The following is a 24201-nucleotide window of genomic DNA, read 5'->3' as shown; positions in this document are numbered from 1 at the left end:
CTAGCGATCACTACTTCTTGAGCCCGAAGGCTGCACGAGAGACACTTGGACCGTGGATGGTATAGAGGTCGACAGAGAGAGAGTATGAGGGGGGATTTGATAAGCTCTCTTTCTACTCACTCAAAGGAGGCTTCCAAGAGAGCATGATCTATGACTCGCCGTTTCTCTCGTATACTGATGACATATGACAATGGCGAGCTATGAGATTCTTCCAAGTCGCAGTGGTGTGTTATATTTGTGTCGAGATCCAGTCAGATAGTAAGGTAATTTCTTTACTGTAAAGGAGTGAATCAAGGAGGGAAACCAACACCCTAGACCAGAGGACTAATCCAGAAAACTGGATTATTTTAAAAAGTCAAGGGGCGGGAATGGACGCGCGGCTAGCTGTGCATCTTTCTTTGTTTCTCCCGGCTGTGTAGAGCATCTTTCCTTCTATCTCCAAAACGCGTGTCCTGTTCTGAATTCTTCTATCTGTTACCAAGTGTGAGTACAAAGGCACAAGCAATTAATGATATGGGAAGTGTGTGCTTACATGTGTGCAATAAATGACTGCAGTCTGTTAAATGGCTATTTTTGAGATCACTGTGTATTCCTAATATCGTTAATCGAGCACAGAGCCTGTAATTGACAGCTATTGCAGTGTGGTATATTTTCTGTATTTTCTTTCTTTTTCATAAATATGTTTCTTTTACAACCTGTTTGACGGTTTTACGCGTTGTCTTACCTGGTAGGCTACAGGTTAAGGGGGACGTGGAAAATCTCTGTTAAGTGTTTGAGCTTTACTAGGTTTGAATGCAGTCGCCTTAGGAGAGAGGTTTGATTGGCCTTTCGTTTGTAATTCAAGAGTTAAGTTCTGCACTCGCCCAGGCTCAGCCAGGAGGGAGCTGGGGATCAGATAACGACGGAGACACAGGGGGAGGAACTGTTTCCCGTTTTGAGATAAGGAGACCCAGGGGTTCTGGGTCTTGGGAGCGGTTCCCTAGGGACGATTTTGGGGGGCTTCAGTGTACCAGGCACTGAATCCTGGTTGGTGGCAGCGACATAAGATCCAAGCTGGTAAAAGCTTGGGGAAGTTCATAGTAAGCACCCAGATTTTGGACGCTAAGGTCCAGATTTGAGACAGACGTTTACCACAGGGAGGTCTAGGTTGGATATTAGGAAAAACTTTTTCACTTAGAGAGTGGTGAAGCACTGGAATGGGTTACCTAGGTTGGTGGTGGAATCTTCTTCCTTAGAGGTTTTAAGGTCAGGCTTGACAAAGCCCTGGCTGGGATGATTTAGTTGGGAATTGGTCCTGCTTTGAGCAGGGGGTTGGACTAGATGACCTTTCTGAGGTCCCCTCTAACCCTGATATTCTATGATTAGGCTGCACAACTCAACACATTACTCATAAGTGGGAATATGCAGGGCCACTTCAAAAGTGAGCATAGTGGTTTCCTTTGTAGTTTCACACCTTGTCCACGTTATTATTAGAAAGAGAGGACAAAATAGCATCTGGACTATGACAATCCAGAACGCTTCTTAGCAACAGCTACTGCCAAAACAGGGAGACATTGTACCACACTTATGGTGCTGTATAAAATAGTTATTAATCTCAGAAATTATAGGAAAGTGCAAAGCCATCATTAAAAGGTGTGTCAGAGGCCCAGTGTCAGAGCAAACCAGGACAAAAAATAATTTTAGAACAGCAGTCCCCCAACATATAATTTGTCCTTGTCTGAGACAGACACACATACTGTAGTCACAATATTAAGGGAGGTGGTTTCCTTTTTATAAGTGGCATGATCAGCTTTAATGGCCTGGGCACACACAAAAAAACCTGGTTATGTTATCCTCCAAAAGACCTAATCTTATTAAGACAGATGGGCCTGTGGGGAACAAGTGGTACTGAAGTGAGGGGGCAAGGCCTCCCTCCCAAATGAATGGAGGAACGGCTGCAACTGCCCCCTGGTGAGCAGAGCCGGGACACTCACACCCACCAGACTGGAAGTAGAGGGGCGGGACAGGAACCGGAAGTATAAAAGGCAGGCCCTCCAGCTAAGTTGGAGAGGAGCTGCCAGAGAAGAAGGACATCTCTCCTCTGCTGCTGGAGTTCAGACCTGACAGCAACTGCTGTAGCACCCGAGATCTGGACAGACTGCCAGAGCTGTGAGTCACCGGATACACCAAGGAATTGCTGGGACCTGCCATTAACTGTTTATCCCAGCGAGACGGACGATGACCCCCAGGACCCAGAAGAGTAGGAAGTAGCCCAGGGGAGCCAAATATAGTTCAGTTGTGTTGCTGACTGACAGCTAGCCAGCGTGTTGCAGCCAGATTTCCCAGTGACCTAGCAGCAGACCACTCCGTCACTGGTAGGGCCTTGGGCTGAGACACAGTGGAGTCGGGTGGGCCCGCATCTCCCTACCCCTGCCACCATAACCCTGGGGTGGCAGCCTCCCCATCATAGGCCGAAAGGCCTGCATTCACTGGCAGTCCGCCAGAGCCAGGACCCCCAACTGTTTGCTGCCCCGTCCTGTTTGCGCTTATTGCTCTGTCATGAATACAAACCAGAGCCTCCTGACCTTGCTGCTCTGTCCTGTCTGAGGGCATGGGCTCCTAAACTTGCTTATTTGAGGGTCTGAGCTAATAGACTTGTTACTGCTATGTCCTGAATACCAGCCAAAGCCTCCTTGCTGCCCTGCACTGCCTGAGGGCCAGGGCTTATAGACATTGCTTCTCTACCCTGATCGTAGGCTAGAGCCTCTAACTGTTTGGTGCCCTGTCCAGTCAGTGGACCACGGCCCCTAGACTCACTACTGTGTTACCCCGTAAAGTGGCGGAGACTCCAATGCTAATTCCTCCCCAAACAGTGCCCTTCCAGCAGGCTTGGAGCGAGGGGGTATGGCCTCTTTCCCAGATGGACGGAGGAACAGCTGCAACCGCCTTATAAGTATCAACAGACATAGGAAAGACTTGTCAGCTACTATGCACATGTGTATCCTCATATATATCATAGAATTTCAACAGATTGAATGCTTACATGGCAACTGTAGAAATACTACGGCACTGTAGAGGAAATTCCCAGGTAAACATGCTACATCAATGTTCTTAAATAAAAAGCCTTCCAAAACATAACAAAGAGTTTTACCCATTTTCTTTTTAAAGTTAACTCATCACTTCATTGTTTACATGAAGAAACACACCAGACTTCTTCAACTAATAAAACTAGAATTTAACAGCAGTTTTCATCTGTCACTTCAGACTTGGCTAAATTTTGGACAAGAGATTTCATTACTAAACAATGACAGTTTTAAATAAAAATATTTCTCTTAAAAGGGATATGGTCAACTTGATATTTAGAAGATTACTATGTAGTACCTGAGGCTACACTTGCCTAGAGTCCCTTAATAATATTTAGGATGTTATAACCATGTTTCAAATCTCTCTCTCTCTCCTTTTGCTTTGAAATCCCTTACAAACAGGGGACATTGATTATACATGGAGCGGTGACAACATACCAAGTAAATAACCAAACAATGGTATTTTTCCCCTCTTATTTCAATAAAATGTCAGAAAATAATGAGACTTAATATGAATGTCCTTAATAGTTCTGCCTTTAAAAAGTGAATGAGCCACAGACTTCTACACAAGAACATTTAACAAAAAAGCCAAAACCAAAAGACAGACCATGCAGAAGTTTCTACATTTTGATTTTTTTTCCTTACCTGGAATGAATAAACAAAGTTAAGAACCTGAAGGGACAGCTTTCTACTGGAATGCAAGAGTTTTTGAAGGCTGTCAAAATGAAAAAACGAAAAGCTGTAAAACATAGCACGTGTCTAAAAAGGTGCACGCGTCAATACATATTGTTACTGTAGTGGACTAGAATACCAGGCTCACGATCTTAAGAGCAGCTCTAGAGGTTCTTGACACTACTTGTTAAGATAAAACAGAATAATGTAATACTATCATTCTATAAGAGGTAAATTGCTAACTAAACTCCAACCCCCTACTCCCTGCTTTTAACTGCCTCAGTTTTGTTCCATTCAACAAGTGAATATCCAATTTCCTGAAGTTATTTATGTTTGTTACTATGACACAAAGGTGTGGTTGAAAGTTTTACTCAATATTTATAACGTACACAAAGCATGAATAATATATTAAACTTCATTCTTGCTTCTTATGCTAGACCGTTTTAGAAAGGCATGATATACAGTGGTTCTTAGCGTTAAGTTACTTCTTAAAATGCAACACGGCAAAGGCTCCAAAAAAAGGTGACAAGCAACCTATTTACCTGTAAGAGCCTCACGGCAGAGGCCTAATTAGGGCCACATTTTCAAATGGCTGTTACACACAGCCTCTGAAATTGTGCCCCTAAATCAGACAGGTTTTGCCAAAGAATACATGAACTATAATGAAAAGCCACCTTCAAAATGAGGAATAAAGATCAGTGGCCATCACTTAAGTCCATAAGTGCATAAGAATTCCCTTCCCAAAATGAAATGCAGTAAAGCTACTACATTATTAGCTCTTATAGAATGTGAATTTTGCTAGAATTTTGATGATGAGAGGAAAGTTTGTGTAAAGGCTCTCTATGCCTACTTCCCTCTGCCCTGTCCCTCTGCAAAGGACTGTATTTATCCACACATAGAGAAGCCACCATTAATTTAAGACATGTAATCTAATCAAAGGTGCTGCATTTCAGTGAAACAGCTGCAACTAAAATTGTCTGTCAGAGACCTCATTGAGCAAGAGATTAAACAAATTACCATCAGAAATCCAATTTCTTATAGTCTCCAAACTAAAATAAAATTCCTTTCGAAAAACATTCTGCTATATTAATCAATTGCAATGTGAAATTTAATCTACAACAAAGATAAATTGCAAGGCAAGATTTTAATTATTCTAATCTCCGCTCACACACCATACATTGTTGTATGATGCCCACGCTGACAATAGCAGCCAAATATTACTAGGACTTGAGCTATGATCAATGAGCTATGGGAATGTATATTACAGCAAGTATCTTGGAGCATAAAAGTGACTCCTACAATGTAATAACATGATATAGTACTACCATTTTTACTTTAATTTATTGCATTTCCAAAGCACAGATAAGTTCTGCACACAATGGCTGTGGCAAAAGACACCTTACCTTTCTTTTCTACATAGTCCATGGGCAGCAATTTTTCTGCAGACTTTCTGGTTTAATTCAGAGCTAAAGAGTGGGATTCCAAAGCATAATTCCAGGGGAACCCATTCCAGTTCTGTTGTGGGTACTGCAAGATGTAAACAAGAGACTGAAAAGTTTACTGAAGAGAACAGTAAATTGAAAGTCAGTAGCTAAACTGTACCAAACGGTTCCTATCTCTCATTCGTTCTAAAACTTACACAATATTTACAAGACAGAACACTTCAAACAATTCTGAGCAAAAAAAAAAAGATTTAAGAGGTCTGCGTTAACACACATTAACAAAAAAAAAAATTAATGTATTTGACACATTGATGTTTAGATAATGCAACACTGTTAATGTGTACTATTTGCTTAAAAGACAGCACTAGAGGAGGTATTAGGCAATGCTTATATTGTGTGTTTAGATACTTTAATACTAGATTTCTGACTGGACAAAAAAATCTAAGGGAGATTTTATCTTCCAGTAAATAATAGGTCATTTGTAAGATCTTACCTTCAGGGCTTTGCTTAGCTGCAGAATCCACAGATGTGTCTTCAATAACAATTTCAAATGATTCTGTGCTCCCATTTACATCAGATCCTGATGCCAATTCAAGCTCACCTAAATTTAAGATATTTAATAATACTTAGTTGAAGATTAGCTTAGTTACCTCCTGATGTATAGAATACACAAATTTTACTCATATGTGATGTACTGACAATGAACCCAAAGTACCTCAAACTATTTACCTAAGGACAGTAATCCAGATGCATGGCATAAAAGAATAAAGAAAAACACAGGGCTCTTACCTGATTAAAATAATTAAAGGAAAACATGCATCCGACGAAGTGGGTATTCACCCACGAAAGCTCATGCTCTAATACGTCTGTTAGTCTATAAGGTGCCACAGCTTTTAAAGGAAACTTCTCCATCACTTCTACTTAAATACACAATTTTGTTTTCAAAATAAAACATTAAAGAGTTGATGGTTTCAAGAGAAGATTTTGTTTTGTACTTATTTCTATATTCTACACAATAAATTTATACACCTTGCTTTTTGTTTAAAAGACAGCACATGAATTCAAAAACATTGGCCACCAAACAAATAGTCTGCACTGCTAACTAACCTTTTCCATCAGAAGCATTACTCAGCTTTCTGTTTGTGAGTTGACTGGAAGGATTCAACATGGTAACATATCCACAAAAATGCTGCAAATCCACTTTGTCACTTAATATTCTCAATGCTTTATGAACACCCATATTCACACGAGAGAAGTCTAGCACAGAAAAAAAAAAGTACACAAGTTTGCCTTTGCATCACTGCAAAAAGGTAGTACAGCAGCCATAGCACCACTATTAGTTAATATCCAGGAAGTCAGGGGTAGACTTCTGATGGCGGTTCATTTAGGCATTTGGAGATTTTCCTTCCTTCTGTAGCTCGTAGGCTCAGATATCACGACGGTGGGTATGGTATGGGAAACTAGGTAAATGGATAGCTTCTTCCCCATTCCAAAAACAACATAGTACCTTAAGATACAGTGGCAAGGAGGGAAGAGATGATGCAAGAATTAGTGGGAGCCATTTTCCGCATACATCCCTTCATCTGCTAGATGGTAGAGTATACCAATTTCATTGCTGGACCTCACTGAAGTCCATCTCTTCCAATGCAATCTGGATCTTCCACAGTACTTTGGCCCAGATTTTATGTGACGTACTGTACATTATGAAACACAAGATAATACTGCAGTGCTCCCAGGTTTTGAGTCTGGTCACAGAGGAACAACTGGGTTTTGACATCCAGCTGTTGATGCCAGGATGGGGGGGGGAGGGAGTGAGAAAGATTCTTCTGACTGTCAGCTCAAAACTTTCCACCTGAGGATCAGGGTGAAAGGATGTGCGCCACTTTGCCAAAGACCAACAGAAGGAGAAGGGAATGGAGAAAATAGCTCATTGTAAACCTAAACAAATAAACTGGATTCAGACTCAGATCAGAAAACTAATGGATGGTTTATGTTGGTTTGTATTTTGTCCAGCACCAATTTACAGTTTCAGGTGTTAAATCTCATACTTTGTACAGAGAGAGCTCAGCTTGGAAGTACAGTAGAACCTCAAAGTTCCAGACACTTTGGGAACGGAGGTTCTCCATAACGCTGAACAAGACGTTAAGGACTTCTGCCACTGGGAGGGGTGGGGGATTGGGGTTGCAGCCTTAGGGGTGTGTGTCAAAGCTTCTGACCCTCAGGCACACGAGGGCTCAGGGCTTTAGACATGGACGGACCGCAGGGGCTCGTCACTTCAACCCTGTGGCTCTGCTCCTGGTTTCAGCCTCACAGGGGGTACCAGGGTTTGGGGTTTCTGCCCCAGGAGCAATGCCAGGGCTTCAGCCCCACGGCTCTGTTCCTGGCTTCGGCCTGGGGTCGGGGTGTGCTGGGGCTCAAACCAGCACTTTCCTGTTGAGCTGAAGCCCCGAGTCCCAGCACCCCCCACGGGGCAGAAGCTGGGTACAGAGTTGTGAGACTGAAGCCTTGAGCCCCAGAGCTAAAGCCCCGAGGCAGTAAAGTGTTTGCAGTCTGTCTGACTACTTCTGGTTCCACAGGGTATCCGGTTGACTGGAAAGTCCGTAATTCTGGTGTTCATATCTTTGAGGTTCTATTGTACATGACCATCATCTTCCTCTCCACCCCTGTTAATCTTCAAAATGATTGACTAAAATAAGTTTAAGAAGCACTTCACAATCAGTAAATTTCTGCTTCACTAAAAGCAATTATGATTGTGCAGACCTTGAAAGTGAAGATTAGGAAATTTAAAAGGGGACATCATTAACTTGGAGCTTTTTAAAAAAAAAACAGTGTTCAATTTTTTATTTTCTGTATTACAGTCGTGCCCCAGAGTAATAGTCAAGATAGTTTAGCTGAATGCACAATTAGGAGCTCACTAACCGCCTAAATGTTTTCATTTGGCAGTGTTCTGTAGGCATCACAGCAGTGATGAGTCTTGTGAAGAATACATTTTTTCAATAAACTTGCATGCGACACAAAGAGCAGCAAGGAGGTGCATGTACAAGCAATGATGGGCAATAAAAGCTGGTGTTGTCCCAGTAAGTTTATGCAGGGAAAGAAAGAGGGCCAGTAAATTAATTGGGAATTGTGGTAATAGTCACAATAAGACTATCTTCCCCTACATTTACAGCAGCACCCTGTGGACACTATGTAAGGATCCCTTCAATTTTCTCTTCCAACTTTAATCAATAGCTAGTAACAATGTAATCCTCTGCTATTAGAAAGTAGGCATTAATATATTTAGTTTAGCCTCACCATACAAGATAGTTGTACAATAGCACTGAAGCCTTTGTTGCAGAATTCACATTAAAGACAGTTACCTCCTTGCTGTTCTGCTTCCTCAAATGGGAAAGGAATATGCATAGTTTCCCCCATTCCGTGCATGCCATGTCCCTGAACACCAAGAAATTAAAATCAGGGAAAGAAATCCATATACACTACTAGAGCTTGCATTGATTTCTCAGTTCTATTTGTTCTCTTTTGTTTAAGAAAGGCCAAATTGGTAATGCTAATGTAACAAACAAGTAGACCAGATAAGATGCTTATATACTGAAGATTGTGGTTAGTAATTTTAAACAAATATTAATGTAAGCAACTCAAAGTTAAAATGTAGTAAAAGAGGAACAGTTAGCTCTGTGTTTTTACTAATCATAACTACCAAGTTCAGTGACAATTATTAGTTTCAAAATGGTATCACAGCATGGAGACCATCATCCATAGAAATACTCAAGTAATTGCTTTTTTTTTTCACGGAGGCCCTTACAGGTGAAGCATTTGGTGGTATATACACAATATGAAAGTTACTTAATGTAATCCTAACCGCTCACTTATTTGAGTTATTACTTTTTCTTTCAGTTGTTTTCTATATCTCAAAGATTTTAGCTAAACCAGTGAAATACAAAAAAGGATTCATACACAATATCATACTATGGTATTTATTTCACTAAAACATTAAAGACAGACATACCTATATATATTTTTTAAAAAACCGATGTAGTAGTTAATGTGAATAATTTAATTAAAGAACCCTTCATTTCAGATGTTTATGAAGAGCCATAGAAATGGTCTTCACACCAAAAGCAATAGTGAATTATGTTTAGCTGTTTTTGATTTAGATACAAGACCTAAATACCAAATAGTCTCTCAAGAGGTGCTTTTCTTAGATGAGAACATTTTCAAACAGAACTACCTCTTATCACACACCATCTTGGCCTATAAACCTCAGTATTTTCCTTCACTTTGAAACTGCCTTCTCACATCCCCTTCACCTGTGAATCTGCATCTCACCACTTTGCAATATTGCTCAGGTACATCACTTTCTTAGCCACACTTATGCCAAAACCCTTGTCTATGGCCTTATCTTCTCTCATCTTTAATACTGCACCTCTCTTTTGGCCTCCCCAAATCCCAGATGTCCAAGAGCCTTGGTTCAAAAACCTTCTCATCAGTGATGCTGGAACACTTTTTATAGTGGGAGTGCTGAAATCAATCTAACAAAACTGCAAACCATGTACACTCAAAAGCAATGAAAAAAGTACAAATTCCCACTCACACCACATGGGATTCTCAAGAATCATGAAATAATGCTAGCTTCCTTCTGACAGCACCAGCAAACTTTTCACAGTGAAACTGGGGGTGCTGCAGCACCTGCTGCATCCCTAGTTCTCATGCCTGTGCTTCTCATATGCCTCTCCAGACATATGAATAACCTTCATGTATCTACCTCATCAAATCCATCTCACCTGAAAACCTCTTTTCTTTGTTAAAGTTGCTTAACTTACCCTCCTTTCCAGAGTTAATACAGTTAAAATAATAAGCAAAGAGTCTGGGATACAGTTTGTAGGAAAGTCTGTGAACAAAAAGTTGTGCAAGAGTACAAAAACACCCTAAAAGTTAGTACAAAATTGTACTAAGATAAAAAGATTATATGATCAGAAAGAAATAACTTCAATAAAAAAAAATTTAGTATTGAACTTTGAAAAAACAGGCATCTATAAAGTACAATTGTGATGCATCCCGTACTTGTTGACTACATTTTAATACATGGACTACAATTTTATCCATATAACTTTATATGAATCACACAATAGCTTTGGTTCAACATTTTAGTGACACAGCAATATACAAACTACACAATAAAGCCAGTCAAAATTTTTCTAAGTTCAAAATTTTGAAAAAAAACAGAAAGAGTTTTGAAAAAAATGTCAAGTTTTTCCAGTTTCATTCAGCCACCTCTTACATTACATATAAGAAAAAAAAATTACTGAAATTAAGTACATTTTATCATATTCATATAAAATACCTGAATTAGAACGGCAGAATGTGTTAAAGCATCATTCAACATTGTCAATACGTTCGAAGTTAGGACTACTCCTGGGTCGTGACCCCAAGAAGTTATTAGTAAGCGATCATAACCCTAAAAGAAAGAAACAAAATAAAAAGCAGTAGTAATGGATTGTTCAAGTATATAAAAGCTAAATCATTAGGCTAATAGTAAAGTGTTACAATTAGGAAATTACTGCCAGTATTTTCAGCAATATACAATCTTATATTGTGTCATAACATCACTTTTATTCCCACGCTCCTTCTAGTGATGGAGGCAGAATTGAGAGGTTTGAGGTTTCCTGACATGCTAGTACGAACAAGATACATCTGTCACAAGTCTTTGCAGCAATGTGCAGATACCACAATGTTCCTTGAGAAAGGGAGATTAAAATATTCTCATATAAATTTGGAAGGTAAGAATATGTGGTGAGAAACTTCAAATTTGCCAGCAGTACTCAGAATGACAGTGGTGTTCTATCAACGTGGAGTATATCTTCAGAGAAAAATAATGACATGGAAGCACCTTCCTCTTCTCTAAAGATATGGTTGTGACAGAGCCTCGTTTCGGAAAATTGAAAAGTCCGAGGAATGTCTCCTGATAAAAAGTGTATATTTTTAACAAAATGACACTGCAACAAGCAATAGTGGAAACAAGACCAACAACATTTTTGCATGGTAACAAAAAAAGGGTGTGCAGATGGATAAGAGGTCCCAAGAAAAAATGTATTGGTATAAAACTTGAGAATTTTTGGTACAAGGAAAGTCTGCTATGTCAGCAAACCTCATATCTGATTCCATAAGGAAATGTATAAGGCAGCTACATATAAACAAAAAAAAAAAATAAAAAATAAAATCATCACACCACACATTTGCTAAGTACTGAAGCTTTGGGTTAGGCCTCAAAGCTAGAATCAAGATCCAGTTTGTTAGTATTATAGAACCTCTTTGCAGACTGGGAATCCACACTCACCTGACCTTTTATTACTTGATTTTTGAGACATAACTTTTCCTCATGCCAATTTTTAAACAAAAAATAGGATATAAAATGAGGGAGACAGAGCAAAACAAGATCTCTGTGGCTCCTTTCAAACCCAAACCCTTTCTCTCTGCTTAAAAGCCCCTAGCAGAGAAAAGAAAAATATAATATTCCTACTGTCTTCTGGATTCTTATCTTTATCCCACCGCTAGCCAACATGTCATAAAGCATAAGTCTCAATTCTGAACCGTAGTGTCCATGAAACTTCCAAGCTTAATTACCAGCTTAGATCTGATAGCGCTGCCACCAGCCAGGAATTCCAGTGCCTGGCTCACTCTGGTCTCCCCAAAACCTTCCCTGGGGGACCCCAAGACTCAGATGCCCCGAGTCTCACAACAAAGGGAAATAACCCCCTCCCTTGAGATTTGAAAAACCTTGTTTCCTGATTGGTCCTCTGGTCAGGTGTTTGGTTCCCTTTGTTAACCCTTTACAGGTAAAAGAAACATTAACCCTTAGCTATCTGTTTATGACACTCTGTGTTTTCATTCCTGATGTCAACAAACACTGATCTGTTGCTACTGTAGCTACCTCAAAGAATGCATGCATCTCTCTGTCTACCTCCACTCACTCACAAGATCAGTTTCTTAAATGTCTCAATTCTCTTTGGGAAGGGAGACATGAAGAATATATAGTCCTGTTCCTCAGTTTAAATTGATATTTGACTAGGAAGAGATGCTATAATTTTAGTGCAGCCAAGTTTACCTCAGCCATTGCAACTTTCACTACCAGGATTGCGTCTTCCATTTAACATCATTGACACAGACAAAATGGTAGGAGAAAACTGCCATACCTCCTTTAGTCAATCCAAAGCAATATGAACAGTCTCATCCTAATTGCAGAAGACATCTCCAGGTGCTTCAAAAAAATCTCTGTTCTAGGACCCGAACAGTCTCCAGAATAAAGGTGTTCATCTTAACCATCTTCTCAAACTTTGAGAGAAATGTGCGTGTGAGAGATTTTTATTTTGTTTTGTTTGGGAGATGAAGGAAGAAGAGAGATCTGATTCCCTATGGTAGAATCTTTGCACTGTGGGGTAGAAGCCTAATCTTTCTCAGCAAAGATATGCTTACTCCTCATAAATCTTCTGCTACTGCAGCCTCCTATGTGTCCAGACAGTTCTGAACAACCACCACCACCATCTAAAAAGTGTTTACTTCATACTAAGAGGAACTGTAGTATGATGCATTAAATAAAAGCTGAGGGAAGTAGCATCAAGTTTGCTGGAATGGCATTGATACAAACCACAACAGAAGCAATGAACAGTTCCCTCATTGGGAGAAAATTCAGATTCCATTTTGGAAGGAGGAAAAGAGAAAAAAAAAGGCATATAAAAATGTACCTGAAAAATATCTGGAAGTTTTCTAAGCCTTGTCCCTTTAGACAGCAATAGGGATGGTGGTCCTTGACCAGTAATATGGTAAATATACAATTTGAACCAAACTGAGCTAACTTCTGGTATAGCTGGTCCAATATGCTGGAGAAAGATCAATCAAAAGATAAAAAAGCATCATTTGAATTGCAACTATTACAAGTACAATTATAGGTTAGGAAAAACTGCAGAACTTTGTTATTTTACTACAGTTTGGTACACTTAAACCGTAACCCTTACAAGCAGATGGGACTGACCTCATGGCCAGTAGCTGCACCTCACTATTATACGGTGAATCCAATTTTAAGCTTCAAACTCACCTGTCCCCTCATTCCCAGGGTATAACAGAAATGGGAAGGACACTCCTGCTTGAAAGCTAGATTTGTTAAAGTCTGCTAAAGGTACAGTACGTACACAGCTATTGGACACTTGCTCAAACACATGCTGTAAACAAGCTGGTTGTTCTATAGAATTTGGTTACCAAGTTGTTGACATTAGTTTTCCTTTTAATTTATACTGCACCATATGTTTTGCTATTCTAACTTTCACTGCGGAGGTCTGATATGTGAAGCTAAGTAATACACTAAGTAAACAAACTCAGGAAGCAAGATACAGTAGCTTCACAGAGGATTATATAATATCATTTTCCTAAAGTTTTGAAAGCTGATCCCCCTTCTGGAAAATTAAGCCTATGGCACCCCTTCTCCCACAGCTCTGGCATATGTCGTGAAAGGTGTATCCATCTTAGTTTATTTACCATTCAGGGTTGTTTTACTTATTTATTCTTAATGAAAGCTGATAACCTGGAGAACACAGGAGAAGTCTTCTTAAACCTTCCCCACACTTAGTTCTTCAGGCACCCTCAGGGGGCCATGACCCAGCATTTGGGAAACGTTGACAGAATGTATCATGTGAGGGCAAGTCAACACTTAAAACAATGTAGCACTTTAATGAAGATGCTCTAAGCCAGCAGTTCTCAGACTATGGGGTGGGCCTCCCAAGGGAGGTGCGGGTATGCGTCAAGGGAGGCAAAACTGTTTTCCTTTCTCTTTTCTTTTTTAAATGAGCTCATGCTGTCAGCTCCAGGTGGCTGGGGCTCGTGCAGAAGGGCCGTGCATGCCTGGGAGGTGGGGATAAAGGGGACAGCCGGAATAGAGTGTGTTATTTTAGAGAACAAATTAAGGGCTTTATTATACCACCCTTATTGTTATGGTGCAGTACCTTACTATGTGCTACTCAACATGAGTACAGAAGAGTGAAATAGATTCTAAAATATTATCTCTCCTGGAAGATGCAAAATATCTATTTTGTTTCCTGGCATTTACACTGATAAGAGATTAGAAGATTTTATATCCAAAGGGCTCACAGTAAGAACATGAATTCAAAATATTAAATATATATACGGGAACATCTGTCACTGAACTTTTTAACTAGAGAGATAATTACCATGCAGACATTTAGTAAATAAATTCAGCTTAATAATAAATATGCACATTATACCTCACTAAATTCTGATTTTCCTGAAACAATTGTACTATAATAATACTGTAAAAGCAGCAAAGAGTCCTGTGGCACTTTATAGACTAACAGACGTATTGGAGCATGAGCTTTCGTGGGTGAATACCCACTTCGTCGGATGCACCCACGAAAGCTCATGCTCCAATAAGTCTGTTAGTCTATAAGGTACCACAGGACTCTTTGCTGCTTTTACAGATCAAGACTAACATGGCTACCCCTCTGATACTATAATAATACTGTTTTACGTGCAAATCATTTAGAGCAAAAATTCTAATTAAGGTACTTTCTGTGAAAAAGAGCCAAAGAAAACTGCCTTTATGTTAAAAGTATTATTTCAAAAATGAAGTGCAATAATATCACAGACTCAGATTCCTTTCAAAATGGATTTTCACCTGGGGAGTGCAGCTGCTGATGGGTCGAATTTCATTGGTGAGTGGCGCCATGGAGACAAGTAGCATATAGTTTTTGTTGAGAACTCTACTGCAGGTTGCAGGATCCAAGCCCAGCAAACTCTCACATCGTAAGAGATCCAAAGGAAAACCTACATTAATAGCATCAAAAGACACTTTGAATACAGCTAGAAAAGGAACATACACAACCAGTAACAATTCTAACATATGAATCAGAAAACAATCCAGTTCTTTCCCTGAGATAGGTTGGTTCTTCAGGCTGAAAGTAGAAGAGTCTAGTCTGTCATTAGAATACAGAGATACACTATTTTTACAGACCTGTTTTTCAGAGTTGAACTTTTAACATTAAGCAGCTTGGCTTTTGACTGTTTAAGCTACCTCAATATCTTAATCAGGTATTTTTGACTATGTTCTAGAAGATGTGTTATAACAAACCATTGAAATATAAAGTTAAATTGGCATCTACTCTGCTTACTCGGGAACAAAAACATAGGCCAGAGAAAATGGAATACATAAAAAACTAGCTGTTATCTTGCTTTTTATCCAATGCTACAGAAATGGCCAATGCCAATGTTTTGGCCAGGAAAGGATTATGTCTAGCACCTGGAATCCTGGAAGTATTCAAGAATACGCTGACATACTGACGTACTACTTAACTACTACAAAGCAGTATTTCAAATCTATGCCAATTTGGCCTCTGATAGAGAAGCATAACTTATACCTCACTGCCTACTTGACCATATGAAGAAAAGTTTCCTACTCAGTGAATTACAAGATTCAATATCTAATATTAAAGAAAAATGGTTACCTGGTCAAGGCGTGGGTGCAGACATGTATTCCACTCAGATGCGAGTGCGTGCCCAATCCACCGAAGCCAAAGAACTTTGCCTAGCTATACCCAGAGGTGGTACATGTGCCCTATGGCCATTAGCCCCTCCCCTGGCAACTGACACCCTCATAGTTCCATCCCACCAAATGTCAAGAGCAGAGACTTCAATGCAGAGGGAAGGGAGGGTGGGTTGTGAAATACATCTCAAAGAACAATTACAGAACTGAAAAGTAGCCATTTTTTATGTCAGTGGTTGTAGATGTGTATTCCACTCAGGCAACTCACAAGCAGTAATCAGAGGTAGAACTTGGAGTCTATTTAAATAATGATTGTAGCACTGCCTTCACAAAGTTTTTCTCTAACAGAGATGCTTCAGTAACTAAATAATGTTTGGTAAAAAGTACATACAGAACCTCATATCACAGCCTGACAAATATCCAATATTGAAACATTGCTGAAAAATGCAATTGACAACACTTGGGCACTCATCCAATGAGCCCATGACTGTGGGGATGCAGACTGAGCTACTCCATAAGCTGTAGTAATACAGGAAGTTATCCATCTGGAAATAATCTCCATAGAAACCACCTGATTCTTCATTCAATCCGCATAGGAAACAAAAGGTCAAGGAAATGTCCAAAAAGGCTGTCTTCTCTAAGTAAAATGCCAAGCACTGTCCCTAAGTTTGATGAACCTTCAAAGTCATCAGAAGGTAACAAGGAAGCCATCCTGCATGGAGTGAACAAATATGGTGCCTCATCTGAGACCCAGTATGCTGGCTGTATCGGCATTGAGGTAGGAAAAGGAGTCAGTACCCTGAGGACTGGCCAGGATATCACATTCCCATTTGCTAGTAACTCTGAAGACAGCACAGACACCAGGGTCCGTACTCATTCTAAAGATGTGGTCTGTACCACAGTCATCATTGGTGCCAAAGATGGCAACAGTTCCAACGGACCACTCAGTACTGATAGAGGGCAGTGCTCAATTCTCCACTGTGAGCATTAGGTAATGCCGGCAACCGGGATGTCTTTGCCGTCTCACCAGGCAGCACTGCCCATATCAATGGTTTCTGGGCTACCAAATGCTCCTGAGTAATTAGAGAACCAGTAACAGCGAGAGGCAAAGCAAGCCTGGTATTCTAGTAGCAGGGAAACAGTTGATGCCGACATTGTTGGTACCAGCATCTCATGGATGGCATCGGAGTCAACAGTACAGTGTCAAACTGATGCTGCCTTGGTAACAGAGCAGATAGCCCAGCTCCATCTCACATCCTGGTAGATCAGTCCACACTACTCCTGGAAGAAAACGATGAGAGCTCTGGAATAGCTGCAGTCCATTTTGTGAGACTTTTTTCTCAGAGGACCCAGGGAAGGAGAATGATCTGTCTTTCTGTTGCGAGAGGCATCAGAGTCTGGCTGAGGAACATAAGCTCACTCCAGCTCTGAAGTTCTTTGAGAGGCCGGACAATCTGTGGGGGTCCCTTGTATCAAACTGTGCCTCATGGTCGGCACTCAGGTGCTGCTTGAGTCTCAAGTCCATTGGCATCTGCATTCTTTTTTTAAGACTCACAGATGGAGCACCTCTCTCTAATGTACCTTTTTCCTAGTCACAATAAACACCGCATGTGGGGATCACTATTGGGAATAGCCACCCCACATAATGGAGTGTTTGAATCCTGGTGACAGCATCCCATCAGGATGGCAAGTTAATCTAACTATTCTTAGCTAATACTAGTTAACTATTTATAACAAAAACTCAAAAGACTGAGATAAAAAACAGCATGTGGGAAATACCACATGAAATGCTCCAACTCTAGCTGTGAGTAGTGAGAAGGAATGGAAGGGGTTGGGTGGCACTACCTTTAAATAGCCAGGGGATGGGCTAATGGCCACAGGACGCAAACTCTGCCCCTACGGGTACCACTATGCATAGTTCTCTGGCTTTGGAGCACTGGTGCACACATATACATACCTGCGTGGAATACACATCTGCAATCACTCAAAGAACTAAATGTCTGCTACCAATCCATATTACACTTTTTCTATCATCTGCCATTATACCGCAGTATAAAAGATACTTGGGCCAAGTATATTGGTGAAACACCATTGATTCAAGATAGCAGAGCAGTACTTAGTTCACTTGCTTCCAAACAATTCTCTCTGTAGAATAGAGTAATACCACTGAATAGTATGATTCTGCCTTCCAATGACCTAAACTAGGGAGGTGCTGAGCACCTAAATATCCCAACTATGATTAGCATAGAGAATGCTTAGCACCTTGTAGGATCAAGCTCTTATTTGTTAAAACAAAAAAAATCAACCTTACTGATAGATTTAGTCATCACAGAATTGCAATTTTGGGGTATATTTCAGGTCCACAGAGATAGCTGAACTAGCAGCAAGAAAAAAGTTTTGGGGGTTCATCTTGATGATGGATTTTTGCAGTGAAGCATGTTTGGAATTTTTTTTTTGAGGGGAGGGGGATTTTCACAGGCATAACAGGCAACTAGGCATTCAGCTCCTGTGTGTGTGTGAGGGGTGGAGGCAATGAGAGTTGTGCCTAACTCCCCTCTGTGTCTTTGAAATATCTCCACTTAGTACATTTAGCCATGCAGAAATATTTCTCCTTTACTATCCTTGAATGTTTGTGGTTTGGAACCAGCTCCCTCCCACACCAATCCAGTTTGTCCTTGGTCTTGCAGTGAAATCAATCTAGTGTTTCAAACACCAATCTACAGCCATGTAAGTGACTGACGTGTCAAATGTGACAAGGATGGATCACTGGAGGCTCAGAACAGGCAGGGGTGGACTCCAAGGCTCAATTTCAGGAAAGTATCCATTCAGAAAGGGCACTTAGTGAAAAAACTCTTTTTAAAGAGAACACATGATAAACTTAACTCCAAGAGATTGGACAGTTTTCCCAAAAGAGTAACTTTCATTCTACCGTTATTTGGAAGTTCAGGTTGTGCAGCTTGTGCCACGAGGTCCTTGTTATGCCGCAAAAACAGTATTGTGTTTCTCAAAGTAAGTGCATGATCAAAGTATCTCTGTGCCTCCCCTTCACCTGTGCTTTGAACCTAAACAAAAAATAATATCAATGTGTATGTTGTATACTGTTTCTCTAAATACCAGTTCCACAAATACTAGATTAAGAAGTTATTATAAACATTCTACAATCAGCATTTAAAAGGCGCAAATGTCTCGAAGTTTTTCAGCAAGAATGATCCACGGCAACAATCAGGTTAAGTGAAAGTTGGCAAAGCTTGTCAAATACTGTAATGTTAAGTATATTAGCGTGACATTAAAACTGGGGGCAGGAGAGGAATCCCAACAAATATATCAAACAACTTCAGTTGTACCGTATCATAATTGTTCAATATAAAACTTACCACTTTAGGGGCTTCTGTGAAAAAATGCTATAATAAAGTCATAGCAATTACTGAAAAAAAATTACAAGTATACAACTACACAGTCATCTTAAGGAATTGGTTGGTTTGTTTAAAATTATGGTAGATATAAGATCTAAAGGTTTAAAAAAAAAATTTAAAACAACAGATCTGGAAAATTATGGTCTGTAAATTCCAATCTTTAACGACCAGGTTTCAAAAGCATGTGCATGCAAAAGTGTATGCACATTTCTGAGATACCCAAATCCAGCATACAAAAAACCAAAGCGAGCACACAAGTTAGTGGTTGTGTGCACATGTATCTACAGATGCATGCACAGAAGGGTTTGTGAGGTTTCGTGTATTTGCATATCTTCACTTCACGATTGCACTTTTATACATGCACTTCTGATAATGTGGTCTTAAAAAAAAAGTCATTACTGGCAGAGACATACAGGATAGTCTCCATTTTAATGGGACATGTGTTCCTACCAATATTATTAAATACCAAGGGGGTAACAAGAAGCTCCTAAATCAAAAGCACAAGACTAAAAATACATATCAAATACTGATAGTGTAAAACACACACACAGAAACATCTTAAGCTCTGAAAAACTTTAGACTGTACACAAGAGAGTTACCTTTTCAAGTTCCACAAGAAAACTGTCCAGAGACTCATCTGATAATTTTCCAACTTCAAACATAGTTACCGCATGACTTTTCAAGTTCTGCAATAATATAATTCAAATATATTGTATATAAGATTTTTTTTTTTTATCTTTCACAGATTCTTATCTCTGTGAGTGGGAGATTTAACATTTATGTTTTTGTAAAATAAAGACAAAATTTGCTTAAACAAATGATCGTTAAAGTTGCTAAACAACTGAAACAAAAGGTTCTAAAATCATCAGAGCTGTATTATACTAAAAGCCAAGACTTAAAATGTTTTCTACACATTTGATCTTCACATAGACAAACTGAACAATCTGACATACTGGTGAAAGATTCCCCATCATTAGAAAGGCAGTGAGAGTTGAATCAAACAGGAAGGCAATACGCTTTGTGTGTCCACTAGACAGACTCAAGCTGCTCACGCTGGCTGTGTCAGCTAATAAAACAAAAAAAGAACTTGTAATCTTATTTGTTTTATTTAAGAATAAAGACATTTTCTTTAAGTAAGCCTTAAAATCATAGAACTAGATCTACATATGACCTAAACAAATAAAAGTATAAAGCCCACATTATGCCATACTGAGTCTTATACATACTTCCTTGCCATTACTGCAACACTATATAACTCTCAAATTTAAAATTTAAGTTTGCAGTAATTTTATTTTCATTCAGGAAGAATTCTACTAACATTCATAACACAGATTGGTTAAAATAGAACTTTTTTGAGGTAGGGGAGGTAGGGAGATGCAACAAGAATAAAAAGCGGGAAAATAACTCAAATGCCTCTCTTCATATTCTGGTTGGGTCTATGAATAATTAGCATTTATAACCTCAAGGCATTTTACAAACATTAACAAATTGATGCTACTGTATCAATTCAATGTGGGTGCTAACCTGGATCTTCTTGACTGTTGGTGTCAGTATCTGTAGCTGATGAACAAGCTTCCTGTACAGGAGTTCTGTTTTCCCCACCGTGCCATGAAAGCAGCATCTTTTGCGGATCCAAAGTACTCCTATTAACATAAAGTCTGTATCTATCATCACTGTAGCACCATGGCAGCAGCTTTGCCTGCTAACCTCATGGTACCTCACGCATGCTCAGTGGCAGATTATGAAAACCACTGCAAGTCCTCTCAACACCAGATCGAACATTTCAAACCAATGTAGAAAGCATATCTGTTGATCCAGTTCCTGCCCTCAAACTATCCCTCAGCCAGAGATGTCTGAATTCTCCAACTGACTACAAAAAAAGTCAAACAGGTTTTATTTATTTCTTGATAATAAGAATGCCCAAATACTGCAAGCTGTCTTGCCAACCACAGAAATGCACCGCCAATTACAAGTACACACATCACCAGCCGCACTGAGATAGGCTGTCATGGAACTACCATGGAAATGGCTACTTTTAGTTTTTAAAATCAGGAAATAAACTTAAAGTTCTAAAGACACAAATCAAGATACAGAATAATTACAAATTCAGAGCCATAAAACATTAAAGCAAGTACATAGTCTGTGTTTCAAAACCAAGAAGTAAGTATTCTAAACCAAAATGCCAACACAAAGTATTATTTGCAGCATCTATCAGTGAATTTTACCACCAAAAACCCTCACACATACCCAAGAGCTACATATATGTTATTCTCATTTTCTATATAGAAAATGAAGGAAAATAATTAAATTACTGCCAGGACCGCAAAGGGAATCACAGTGCCAGAATCAAGGGTAGAATTTAGAACGTACCACCTCCCAGCTCTGTAGTCAAAATTATACTTTCCAAGTAGCTCAAGAAACATGGCAAGATACCTACTTCAGTCGATTTATGGAAGGAATGTTCCTCCATGATGAATGAAGATTTTCCAGATTCATTACTTGGCCTTTTTTGTGGGCGAAACCCAATCGACAATACATGGACACAGCATTCTGAAGAGACAAACACACACACAAGAGATCAATAAAAAACGGCTAAGTTTCGCAGTGTAGTTTTAGTATCTATTTAAGAAGCCATGTAGTAAAACATTGGAGGATTTTCACTTTGGACAATTAGATGCTTTGGATGTACTATTCAGACATACCTTCACCAGTGATAAGTCTATCTCTAGAACATTTGCAAGCTGAAAAATAGGAAACAGATAAGAGACAAAATAAGAATAATTGATAAGTGATTCCAGGACTCATTTGCTACTAGCCAAGAACACCTTTTCTAGTTCAAGTTGTACAATCTATTGTCATTTCACAAGTGGTTAAGAAAAAGGAAAAGAAATGCTGAAACCTCAGTCCAATACTCCCTTCCTTAAGCAGCAAGAGATTCAGGATCAAATACTCCGTTGTGTTACTCCTTGTGCAATCATTTACACCAGGGTAGACCACATGCAAAGTGGATGTAAAATGTTATCATTTCAATCAATTTATTTAAGCATTTTACACCCACTATACACTGTAAATGAGGACACAGGGCATTGGAGAATCAGGCCCAGTCTTAGAACCTGATCCTGTTTTGAGAAGGGACCATGTAAAAGTGACACTTACTCACAAAATCTACTCCCTGGGCTTTCACTGTCCCATCCATTCACTTTGGTGACAAAGATAAAAATACAATATTTTTTTACTCCTGTTAACATAACAGAATCAATCCAACTATGAGAGGGGGAACCTGAGTTCTATTTTTTCTTGTGCATCATGAACTAAGTTCCAATCACAGGGTTAAGCTGTAAGTTACCTGTGGGCAAACCCACTTAAGGCAATGGAGTTGCATATGCCCTGAAGTAAAGACATAATTCAGCCTGCAGAATCTTTATTATAGAAGATTGAAGAAGTCAGCTTGGCCCTCAGGAACCCCACAATGCCTTTTTGCAATCACTTTTCCAAAGTGAAAATGCACCTCTAAATAGAGACAACAAAGTAAATAAGCAACCAGTATTATGAATATTAACTATTTGCAAGGATTGTTCACTAAAACTCCCACCCCATGTTGTTCTTATGCACTGCTCTTTTTGCCAGGGGAAAGGCAGTACTATTTATGAAAAAAACATTGTGTGCTTTTCAATATTTTAAACAAAAGCAACTAGTACATTCCATAAAGCAATGAATATTGTTTCAAAACTCGTATCCCTAGACTCATCTCTGGAAAGCTATACACAGTCATATGGCTGTGGACATGGACACTGACAACAGGAAATGCATTTCTCCCTATCTGCCTTTCAAGTATTTCACCAACCTGTCTCCTGGCCCTTCCAGTTTCCCTCACCTTCCTGATACAGAAACAATCTGAGCATTACTTACCTCTGCCACATTAGTGTGTTCATCTATTGAAACAAATATCTTGTAGAGAAGAGTTTCAAAGTAATCACCTTGCAGTCTGTTCATTACAAAACCTTCAAGTGGAGGCACTGGAAAGAATTATTATTTTTAATACTATGGTTTAAAAGCTTTAAGTTTTCAGAATATTTTGACTGCTAAAAAGCTGAGAGATTTATTTTAAATAACCAAACTAAACTTCACCAGCAATGCCCCTCTGCTATGTACATCGGCCACACTAGACAGTTCCTATGTAAAAGGATAAATGGACACAAATCAGATATTAGGAATGGCAATATACAAAAATCTGTAGGAGAACACTTCAATCTCCCTGGATACACAATAGCAGATTTAAAGGTAGCCATCCTGCAGCAAAAAACACCACACACTTCAGGATCAGACTTCAAAGAGAAACTGCTGAGCTTCAGTTCATCTGCAAATTTGACACCATCAGCTCAGGATTAAACAAAGACTGTGAATGGCTAGCCAACTACAAAAGGAGTTTCTCCTCCCTTGGTTTTCACACCTCAACTGCTAGAAGAGGGTCACATTCTCCTTGATTGAACTAACCGCGTTATCTCTAGCCTGATTCTTGCTTGCATATTTATTCCTGCCTCTGGAAATTTCCACTACATGCATCTGACAAAGTGGGTATTCACCCACGAAAGTTCATGCTCCAATACGTCTGTTAGTCTATAAGGTGCCACAGGACTCTTTACTGCTTTTAATCTAAACTTTATTCTAGTTCAGACTACAGGGTAATTTACAATATTTTCCCTCGAAGTTCAGATTTATTCATTCGGTTTCTCTGGTGCCTTTCCAACTTTACACATCTCCCAAAACTTAAACACAGTTAAAAATCTAAAATCCTTCTATGAAATAATTGCATTCAGCTATTTTCTAATGATATATTCTCCCACAACAGCTAAAGCCATTCTGCACGGCTGCATCATAAGACCCCACCTAAATCATTCTGCAGTCAGTCACCAGCCCATCCACCTGTAAAAACTCCCAGCCTACTTAAAAGGTCTATGAAAGAGACTAGTTTTGCAGTATTTCTGAATGGTTAGTATGTCTGGACTGTGGTGGAAAAAGGAGAGAAGTAAGGAGTTGAGGACCCAGCTACTGTTTAAGTGTCTTGCCAG

The 24201-nt window shown here is 39.4% G+C and overlaps 1 protein-coding gene across 2 annotated transcripts in view; it reads right to left on the bottom strand.

Annotated features, from left to right (window-relative positions):
* The window catches only part of FAM91A1 (family with sequence similarity 91 member A1), a 69223-nt gene that overhangs the window by 23529 nt on the left and 21493 nt on the right, over positions 1-24201 (bottom strand). For both annotated transcript variants that reach the window (XM_032803476.2, XM_032803477.2), the window contains exons 9-23: positions 23042-23148; positions 21835-21873; positions 21570-21682; positions 20657-20775; positions 20086-20198; positions 19732-19818; positions 18649-18781; positions 14856-15004; positions 12916-13050; positions 10518-10631; positions 8536-8608; positions 6284-6433; positions 5670-5777; positions 5138-5261; positions 3708-3777 (exon numbers count right to left, since the gene is read on the bottom strand). In XM_032803476.2, coding sequence (XP_032659367.1) covers positions 3708-3777; positions 5138-5261; positions 5670-5777; positions 6284-6433; positions 8536-8608; positions 10518-10631; positions 12916-13050; positions 14856-15004; positions 18649-18781; positions 19732-19818; positions 20086-20198; positions 20657-20775; positions 21570-21682; positions 21835-21873; positions 23042-23148 — 1634 coding nt within the window. The remainder of the gene's footprint in view (positions 1-3707; positions 3778-5137; positions 5262-5669; positions 5778-6283; positions 6434-8535; positions 8609-10517; positions 10632-12915; positions 13051-14855; positions 15005-18648; positions 18782-19731; positions 19819-20085; positions 20199-20656; positions 20776-21569; positions 21683-21834; positions 21874-23041; positions 23149-24201) is intronic.

This window comes from Chelonoidis abingdonii, chromosome 2, assembly GCF_003597395.2.
Source record: "Chelonoidis abingdonii isolate Lonesome George chromosome 2, CheloAbing_2.0, whole genome shotgun sequence".
In the NCBI taxonomy this organism is placed as follows: Eukaryota; Metazoa; Chordata; order Testudines; family Testudinidae; genus Chelonoidis; species Chelonoidis abingdonii.
This window is presented reverse-complemented; position numbering and strand designations above follow the sequence as displayed.